The sequence below is a fragment of the Vitis vinifera genome, chromosome 4 (genome assembly GCF_030704535.1).
Source record: "Vitis vinifera cultivar Pinot Noir 40024 chromosome 4, ASM3070453v1".
Lineage (NCBI taxonomy): Eukaryota > Viridiplantae > Streptophyta > Magnoliopsida > Vitales > Vitaceae > Vitis > Vitis vinifera.
Window position 1 is genome coordinate 20,517,857 of NC_081808.1, and position 10,040 is coordinate 20,527,896.

Below are 10,040 nucleotides of genomic sequence, written 5' to 3' on the forward strand. Positions count from 1 at the left end.
TAGTAATGAAGTTTTCTGTGATCATTGAGGGCAGCCGAATGTAAATTTTCATTCATTGGCTTCATTTAAAATATCATCATATTGATTGGCGATTTTCGCCAGTCCCCGATGAGTTAACTGGTCCATCATATTCATACTCCGGATCAATGGTAAACCCTTGGGCCGAGACGGGTATGGTAGCCTACGGCGAAGCCGGAAAACTAGACCTTACAAGAGGATTAAAGGAACAATGAATAAGAGTGTCATTTGCAAGGGTTGCAAACCTTCCATAATAGAATCCATGGCTTCTCCTTCACTCCCTGTATGTGTTAACTCTGCAACTTAAAGGATGTTGCCAGTTTTGAGAAGATATGAAACGGGCTTTTTTATACACAATTTTTGTGAGCCTTTTTGCACAACCGGCCAAACCATGTGCTATCTCACTAGACACTGTTCTTTATTTTAATTTATATTTGGGAAAGTTAGGTTTTAGGCTATTGATGTGGAAAATATATGGATTTGAAAACCCAAATATACAAAATATGAGATCCAACTATCAATAGGTAAAATAATATCCAAAACGTGCATTATGTCCTGTTAGTTTTTCCTCTTTCCAGATTGCCCTTAAATTTCTCCATGTCATCAGCAAATCCTCCTCATGTCAGTAGAACAATTTGAAATTTGAACTAATTCTCAGAGTTGAAACACAAAGAAACCCGACCCGAGAACCAAAAGTAGAGAATCTCTCTCACTTTTGATCATTTTGCCCTAACCCCATCTCAGGAAATTCCCAATTTTGAACCTAGTTTCAAAAAACACAACATTCCCTGATAATAATCTTCTCCCTCCATCATCGCCTATCAGTCTCTTTCCCCGCGTTTGGTTCCCAAGAAAGCCCAGGAAAATAAATCCAAATGAGCTCCCATTTCCTCCATTCCACTTTCCCACGGTTTCTTCCTAACCAAACACACTATTTCTGAGCTTCAACACTTCTTTTTTCTCGACGCTTCAATCGGGTTTAGATATGAGAAGTGCGAAAGTTGGTGCTTATTGCCCTTCCCCTGCTCCCACATTGGTGGTTCTCGTTGTACTATTGGTGGGTTCAGTGCAGTTCGTACAGTGCCATAACGTGGATGACTACAACGAGTTTGATAATCCCGAGCTTCTTCCGTTGTTCACACAGCTTGGTTATGGTCAGATTTCCAATATGACTACAATGTTGAGTGCGGAGTTTCAGAAGCGCTCCAATTTCTGCGTTAAGGATCCGTGAGTTCTCTGTTTGGTTTCTGAAAAAGAGAAAAAAATTGTTTATTCTGGATTTTGAATAATTGAAGAGTGAACTGAGCTGGGGCAATTGGTTTAATTAAACTCATTTTAAGTGTTTGATTCTTATCAAATTTGGTTTGACTTTGAACTTGTATTGCCTATCAGGGATGCTGATTGGAACCAGGCTTTTAATCTTTCATTTAATTTGGACTTATTGGCTACTTGCATCCAGAAAACTAAAGGTATGAGTAGTTTTTACAAGTTACATTTGAGCTTGTTTGGATACCTAGAAAATCCGAGTAAAATTGGAAAAAATGGCTTTCATGGGGGAAAAAAAACATCTGGAATCAATCAATTCTAATTAAACTAGTTGGTTACCTGAGTTGAGTTTCTCATTCTTTTTTGATTCTTTGGAAGGAAGACAAAATGGAATTTGAAACTCAAATCTTAATGGCTTTTCTTCACCAACTAAAATGGAGGGTCACTAGAAATACCCGTTGTGTTTCTTGGTCAGAAACTTCATATTTGAGTGCACTGTTATAATATTGGGAAGAATTATAGGAGCATTATTAATGTGATTCGGCTACTGAGACTTCATAGGAAGGTGGTTTGGACCGGGTTGGTGTGTATTCCAGTTTTTTTTTTCTCACTTGTCCTGGTGAATTCTTAGCAATGAGACTAGGATTTAAGCTCAAAAGGTTATACTTATCCATTGTTTCTAACTCTTTTAACTTGTTATAATTGATGAGGAAGATGATAGTTTCTTTCCGACCCATTATTGGAAAGTTTCTCTTTGAGGCACCATCATGCTCTTTCCTTGGCATCTCTTTCTGTAAGGATCTGTTTTGGCCCAAAGGGCAGTAAGCAATAAAGAAGGATCTTGTAAAATATCAGACAGAGAAAACCGAGTGCTAGCATTTTATGTTGCTTTTCTTTCAGTAGTATTTTCTGCAACTAGTGGGTCATTTTGAATCATAAGTTGCATTCTCATGTAGTACAATGGTTTGAATTTCCACAACAAGAGATATTACCCGATAATTGTGTACATCTGCAGAAACAAAGTTCTACTTCAGTAATTTCTTTGTGAAATAAGAGAGTAGCAATTATTTGAGACCTAACAAGAACTGTAACTTGACTACATGGGTTTCTGGCTGTGAGCCTGGATGGGCTTTTAGAGTTGGTCAAAATCAGCAGGTTAACGTTAAAAATTCACAGAACATTCCTACCAGAACTCATGATTTTCAAGCTTGTTGTGAGGGTTTCTTCTGCCCTCGTGGTATATTGTACCAAAAATGATTTAATATGACCATATATAGCCAATTAACAAGAAAAAAAAGAAAAAAAAATTATGCACTTAGTCTCTGCCTGCCCGTCTTGCCCTATACTACTTCTATTAATGATGTTAATGTAATTAAAATTTCCAAATATGTTCCTGGGAAAGGTGGCAGTACATTGTTGCTGTAGTAATAAAGTCACCTTGCACCATGTTGAAATTTGTGCGGAAGTCCATGACTAGTAGAAAAGAGGCTTACAGTACACAGAAAAGTTGTCAGGGTTATGTGGAAGTTCTTCACTTTGTTTGTTTGTCATTGTATTTTTTTTTATTTTTTTTTGCTGCATTCATGCTATTGAGTCAACCGAATTCACTCTTTTATTTTTCTCCTGTTCTATTTTTTTTTTCTTCTGTTGTTTTGCATTCATGCTATTGAGTGGATGAGATTCAGGACTGGTTTTGAGATATTTTGTAAAACGTGTTTATTTTAATATTTGACTTCTTGATAAAGAAATCTACCTTCTTTACCATTTCTGTATTCTTTATCGGGCCTTAGTCAATAGGATCAAGGGGATACTCTAGGATAAATTGCACCAACTCATACACAACAGTTAAATGTCTCTTAAATGAACTTTTTTCTATGTTTCTTTAATGACAAATCTTGTTAATTTGGTGAAATTCCTTTTGAAAATTTTGTTGTCTTTTGGGTTTTAAATTGCAGTAATACAAGTTAGAAGTTGACTATTTGTATGCTCAGTTTAGCATCACAATAAATTTTGTCAAAATAGCCTGTAATCTTAGTTTTTTTTTCTCTCTCTGGTTGTAATGGTCCTTCCAGGTTCGTATCGTTGCTGCTCAAGCTCTTACAACCCTGGCAATCAGGTCTTGAGCCTTTTAGGCTACAAATCTTTGAATTCTTACAAGCTTTAGCACAGGGTGGTGCTAAGATTTGAATTGCATTCTTGCTTTTGAATTATAATTTGGAAAATAGGATATAGTTAACCTATTTTGTCCTGACTTCTTAATTATGAGAATGCAGCTGCCTCATGGGTCCTTAACTAGCTCTCTCTAAAATCCCTCTGTAATTGTCAAACATGAAAATTGATAGGATCTTATACTTTGAAGCCCAATATATAAATATAAATGTTTATGTTGTAGGCAAATGCAAAAAAGGGAGGTGCAACCAAGTACAAAGTGTAAAAAGTGTGTCAAAGGCCAAAGAAACTAGAAAGACCAAGCAATAGGCACTACATTTCTTTGACCCCTATGCAAACTATCAATGAAATCTAAAATGAGAACTATTAACTATTCTCCCCCAGTGAATCCCAAAACCATGCAAAGAGGATTTAATAAAAATATCTATCTGCACCAACTCCAAATGCCCTAAACCTTTATAATTACTTCAATTCTTCTTTTTTCATATGCACTAAACCAAACATAGAGGGTTTAACCTCAAAATTCTATTTTGAGTCTTGCCCACAAACTATCTGGTCAACCCAATGTCTCCCTAACAGAATGGGGAAACACTCATGAGAATCCAAACAAAGATTACAACGAAGTCTACAAACAAGGAGCCTTCCCAAAATGGATAACAATATATTTAGTTGACTTCTCACTATGCTTGCACAAGTAATGTCAATTTATCTCCACCACCTATGCTAATAAACCATGATAAATTTTTATTGAATAGCCCCCAGGCAAAAAATCAACTTTAAATAGAGCCCTTGAAAACACATTCTTAGTTGGACATGATTGGGATGCAATGGGCTTAATTAACTGCAGAACAATTTAGAAACTAGAATTTAGAAAGCGTTTCTAGTCTTTCTAATACTTGAAAGAAAATTTTTTTGTTAGTGTTAGAAAGGTTAGAAGTGCTTCCTAGAATCATTGCAAATGGACTTTTAGTTCCTAGTCATAATCACTAAAACCTGAAACTAGAATTTGGGGAAACTGAGATTGGTATATACCTAAGTAAAGTAGTTCTAATTGGCCATTTCCATGATTGGAAGGTATTCTATTACCACCCACTCATAAGATGTTTAGTCCAGGTTAGGGTATCTGACCAATTAAATGAAACAAATGGTATGATTTTTGAAGTTATTTGATTCTTGTTCTTCTAAATGTATAGAATAAATTCATGACCCCCAGGGGTCTACTAGGACTTCAAGCAATTTTTACTGTTATTGTGCCTCCTTTAATTTTCAATTGTGTTTTTCTTTTTCTTGGGGCATTTCTTGTCTTTAGTTCTTTTGCCTTAACAAAAATTTTGTTGCCTATCATAATAAATAATGAATAAATAAATAAATTCATGATTAACACTCTTTTATCTTATTCTTAATGTTTGTAAATGTAATAGACTTAGGAACCCAAGCCTTGTGTATTTCCAAATGAGAATAGAGATAAATTTGTGACCGGCAGAAAATTTATTAGAATGATTCGATATGTTACTTTTAATATATTTTTCTTTTTCCAAGCCTTTTTCTTTTTCTTTTTTTCGATAGGTAAATTTTTTTCCCCATTGGGACTTGAACCTATAACCACCCACAAACCCCCCAACCCTTGTACCACTTGAGCCAGGTCCATTCAACAACATATATTTTCTCACTATCCTCCAAACTAGAAGAAAAAGGTGCAGCTATCATTAATCCACATTCAGATGAAGGCAGAAGTAGATGAACGCAGGGAGTATATGAACCCATTCTTAATTTGCATGGTTATGAAACAATGTGGCAGCTATGGCTTTAAGACAAGGACATGGTTCCCCAGTGTCAGCAGACACAGGGGTATCTGGCTGCAAATTTCAGAGTAATCAAAACCTGGGGGCATGAATGTGCACACATACACATACACATACACATACACATACACATACACGCACACACAAATTATAAAATTTCCATTTTTTACTTGTTAATTTTAAATAAATCTTAAAATTTATTAAAATGATTCGATATGTTACTTTTAATATATTTTGCTTCTCAAAATGATTCTGAAAGAGAGTGATTCTTTTGATTGTTTGTTATGTTGTGGGAATGAGAGTAAACCATGATTTGGAATATGTTATTTGGACCATAAATAACTAGGCTATTAGCATTTTTTCTGTACCCTGCTTTGTCTAATGCTGCAGTTTTAATAGCATGGAACTATTGCTTACTCTTATTAAGAATAACTTTGATTGTATATCTGATTCTGGCAACAAGTTGACTTCGTGGTAGCTTCCTTTGATTTGGACAATAAGTATCATTTTATTTATTGGCAAGAAACCATGATTTTTCATTTGGTTCTTATTCAATTTTTTTACTGTTGTTGCTTTGGTCAATGTAATTTTCTCTACATGTATATTTTGTTTGTTTAATGTGACATTATAACCTCATTATGTTATTTTTTTTGCTTTTCTCGTGAAATGAAAGCTGATGTTTTGACTTAGCAGGTGAATTTAGGTTAAAAGATGAGTACTCTGGATGCAACTCGAGCAGAACTTGCTCTTGTAATTTTGTATTTGAACAAACCTAAAGCTAGGGAGAAGATATGCAAGGCAATACAATATGGTTTGAAATTTTGGAGTGATGGACAGCCTGGTACTGCCCAAAATGTTGACAAATCAACCAGCTTGGCACGAAAAGTTTTCCATCTTTTTAAGGTTGGGTGATATCGTACATTGTGGTGTAAAACTTTGATCTATATATATGTGTGTATACATATATTACCCTTGTCTCCGGTTTATGTTGGCTTCTCCATTGTATACATGAGCAAAGGGGGCACCCTTACTGCATTTAAAAAAAAAATTCTGATATGGAACTTGCATTAAATCATTATTATTCTAACGTTTTATGTTTCATCCTTCTAATTGCAGTCTGTCAATGACCTGCATGCTCTTATTAGTCCAGCTCCTCAAGGGACTCCTCTTCCACTTATTTTGCTGGGAAAGGTAAATTTTTGTTGATTAAATGTTTCTTTAACAATACTTTAGTTCTTTTTGTCTTTTTAAACATTGTGTTTGTTGCAGTCCAAAAATGCGTTATTATCCACTTTCTTGTTTCTTGATCAAATCGTGTGGCTTGGTAGGTCAGGCATCTATAAGGTTCATTTTGCACCTCGCTTAGCTAATTTCATACATTCTTTAAATTGGTTTGGTATAGAGGATAGGCTGGAAACTCGTGTACGTGGATCATGAGAATGACGTGCTGCTAGTGGGGATGATCCTTGGGAGTAAGTTCTCTATTTCCTTAGTTAATGGAGCTCAATTTTTTTCGTGTATTTTAATCTCTACATGCTTGTATACCTATGGATGCCAAACAAGACAAATAATTCCAGCATAAGTTTTTGCATTGCAATGGCCCACCCTTAAAATATGGGAAAAAGACCTATCTGTGCTTTCATAAACCTTTAGGAAGCTCATGATTGAAATGATCAGCCTTCCCTAGAAGGATAAAAATATGAGTGAGTTTCTTGCCCCACTTATCAGCCTGGTAACTTGAAATTGATTCATGGTCTGAAAATTATTGCTAATTTCACTATTCAAAAAATGATTAAATATGGTTAATTTGTGCCGGCTTATGTTGTCTGGTTTGGGGTATTTCAGGGAGTTTGTGGACTGGGTACACTGCATCAAGATCCTTTATCCTCAAGAAGTCCAGCAGATGAGGTTGGATGGAGATATTGGTAACAGTTTACTTCAGAAAGAAGTCTGTAACAGTGTACTTCTAGTTTCTCATGGATGATTAGGGAAAGACATGGACATTCATGTAAAGCTCAGCATGTATCAGTTTATGGCATTGTATTAATTTATGTTTTATACACTGATTTTCAAGACCCAAGACCCTATTTCCATTGAGAAATGATATTTAATATTTCAAACACCTGAATGAGCATTCGAGTATTGATTCCATTGAGAAACGATGGACATTCATCACTTTTCATTTGCAGACCCCCTTAGTTTCGGTGGTTTGTAAGGACTCAGGACCACAAAGTGGATTCCATGTCACCATTGCCTCACTTTTGTTAACATTAGACATCACAAATGGGACCATTAATATCTCAAGCCTCTTATACAAAATGGTACTAATTTTTTTCTTCACGACTAACTTGACTTGTGTCTTTCACATGGTATGACGTTAAACAGAAACTGCTCAGGGTTCCATCCCTTTTTAAATTCCTGGGGCCTGGCCTGTGCACACGCACTCCGTCGTTGGAATTCGAGTTAATTCTTCGTGTATATTTAATATTTTTCTCATTCACATACGAGTATTTATTCAGCTTTAGGATCCATCATCTCTGTCTTGTCTCCAACATATGAACACAGAAATAATTTTGTATTTTTTTCTTTTCTTGTCTTCAAATTGTGAAAATAAAAATAAATATAATTTAAATTATTTTAACCTTTTTGTTTAATTTCTATAAAATTATGCCGTCATTAAAAAAAACCTGAAGTTAGAAATTAAAAAAGTTGTTTTTTCTTCTACAAAAAAAAAAAAAAAAGTCTTTCTTTGTAATAAACCAATATGCCTAACATAAAAATAAGTGTTCAGTAAGTGTGATGCTCTTCAGTCTTGACAAGTCAATTTTTCCTTCTGCTGTAAAATACAACCATGAGAAAGCAAGCAAATGGTCAGCTGATTTTGTGGACTGTTTTATTGAATTTATTGTTTTGTTTTTTTGCTTCGCTGTATGTTGTCACTCACTTTGGTCTCTTCTAGATGACTGCAAATTTTCAACAATTTCTAATTTTCTACATTAATTTTCTGGCCTAATACCAACCCCAGGTCAAATGTTAGTGACTGATTAAGGAAAAAAAGTCAATTTTTTAGTAAAACAGTAATGCAATCGTGACGGGGAAATTAAAATTTATTTTCATTAAAAAGAGAAATGAGTTTACATCAACTTAAGTGCAAATAAGCTAATGAAAACCATGGACCTTTCCACAATAAGCACTTTCTCTGCCACCTTTCTCCTCAGTCCTTTGGGAAAATACTAATTACAACCTGGGTATAACTTATAAGAAGTGGATGGTGAGAGACCTTAATGTTGATGGTAAAATTCCCCTGCTGCAATAGTAATCACCAGCAACAGAATCTCGATCAACGCGTTACAGTGAATCCTCCTTCCTCCTGCAAAAAAGATGTCCGGATGGGTTGTCCGGACACACCCTCCGATGATTAAGTTAGTATTTTGGAAGCTGTTGGAAAATAGGGTTTTCCTTTGGGAGTGTTGCTCTGTGATTTTCGTCAAGGATGTTTATCCCTTAGCAGGATGTTTATCCCTTTGTTTCTTATCTCTTATTTCTTACCTCCCTGAGAGCCTCCTTAGAGTTTATATATGAGTCAGAAAGTATGGCCCCGCTGTGCTAGCAGGTCCCATCGTCATGATTGCGGCTCATAAGGTGGCGAAGTAATCATGACGTTTCTGGTGCGAGGTGACGACTATCAGGAAGATATTTAGGCGGTGGATGTCGCCTCAATTTATGACTTTAAATATCGGGGATGCGTCAGGAGACCTGAGAAGACTTGAGAATGTCTTGTTGAATGTATCTTGTATTAAAGATGAGTGACAGTTCAGGAGACTTGGTCGTCAGTATTGTCAGAGTTATCCTTTTTATTGTGGGCGGAAATGGATTCGGCGAATCGCGAGTATCTGACGAGCCAAGCTATCTGGGGAATCTGAATCGTTGGCCACGGAGGTTCTCCGGGTAAGCGCTACCAGAGGATTCGGATGTGAGATATCCGAAGAAGGCGGGACGTCGGCCGGATCCGGATGTGAGATATCCGGAGAAGGCGGAACGACGGCCGGGTCCATATGTGAGATATTCAGAGAAGGTGGGATGTCGGCCGAACAGAATTTTTGTCAGGGTGGAATGAGCGATGCCACGTGTCGCAAGGGGGACGTCTGCGTGTCCAAGGGAGAGGGAGCCACATGGCATTTTTTAGGGAGGATCCCACAATGCCTCTTTTTATATCGCCTGTCTGGCCCGATCAGAAAAGGCGGGATAAAAATTCTACCTTTACAAAATTTCTCTTTCATATGGACGACAATGGCACGTGGCGCTTCCTCGTTGTGGGAGTTAGTGAGGCGCGCTTGGGATTTTCAGGCAATGCCCCCGTTTGTAAATAAGCCCTGATGTCAACCGCCCAGTCGTATTCCTTTGGGCTCTTATTGCAAATGTGTGATTCAACGATGGTGGGAGTGGCTTGAACGTATACAGGTAGCATTGTTGACTCTTTCACGGGAAATGATGCGGCTATTCTCGCCAAAGCGTCGGTTTGCACATTATCTCCCCTTGGGATTTTCTCAATGACCTACTCTCCCATCCGGTTGAGTGATTCTTGTACTTTCAGTAAGTATTTGGCCATGCGCTCGTACTTGGCCTCGTATTCTTTTCGTATTTGCCCCACGACGAGCTGGGAGTCGTTGTGGATTTTGACTTTTGAGGCGTTCAGGGTGGTTGCAAGGCCCAATCCGGATAGGATGGTCTCATATTCAGCCTTGTTGTTTGAGGCGGGAAAATCCAAATGGATGGATTGCTCTA

At 36.9% G+C, this 10,040-nt stretch overlaps 1 protein-coding gene across 5 annotated transcripts; it reads left to right on the forward strand.

Annotated features, from left to right (window-relative positions):
• Positions 1 to 413: 413 nt before the first annotated feature.
• Positions 414 to 7,377, forward strand: LOC100242057 (peroxisomal membrane protein 11C). 5 transcript variants are annotated; one of them, XM_010650799.3, is made up of 7 exons: positions 523 to 1,245; positions 1,411 to 1,487; positions 3,357 to 3,400; positions 5,949 to 6,158; positions 6,372 to 6,446; positions 6,658 to 6,727; positions 7,101 to 7,377. In XM_010650799.3, exons 4-7 carry the CDS (start codon positions 5,967 to 5,969, stop codon positions 7,160 to 7,162), a joined length of 399 nt encoding a protein of 132 aa, XP_010649101.1. In that variant the 5' UTR covers positions 523 to 1,245; positions 1,411 to 1,487; positions 3,357 to 3,400; positions 5,949 to 5,966; the 3' UTR covers positions 7,163 to 7,377. The 5 variants fall into 5 exon arrangements, with proteins under 5 accessions (XP_010649100.1, XP_059592415.1, XP_059592416.1 ...); XM_010650798.3 differs by lacking the exon at positions 3,357 to 3,400 and having other exon boundaries at positions 414 to 1,245; XM_019219202.2 differs by lacking the exons at positions 523 to 1,245; positions 1,411 to 1,487 and having other exon boundaries at positions 1,494 to 3,400.
• The last annotated feature ends 2,663 nt before the right edge of the window (positions 7,378 to 10,040 follow it).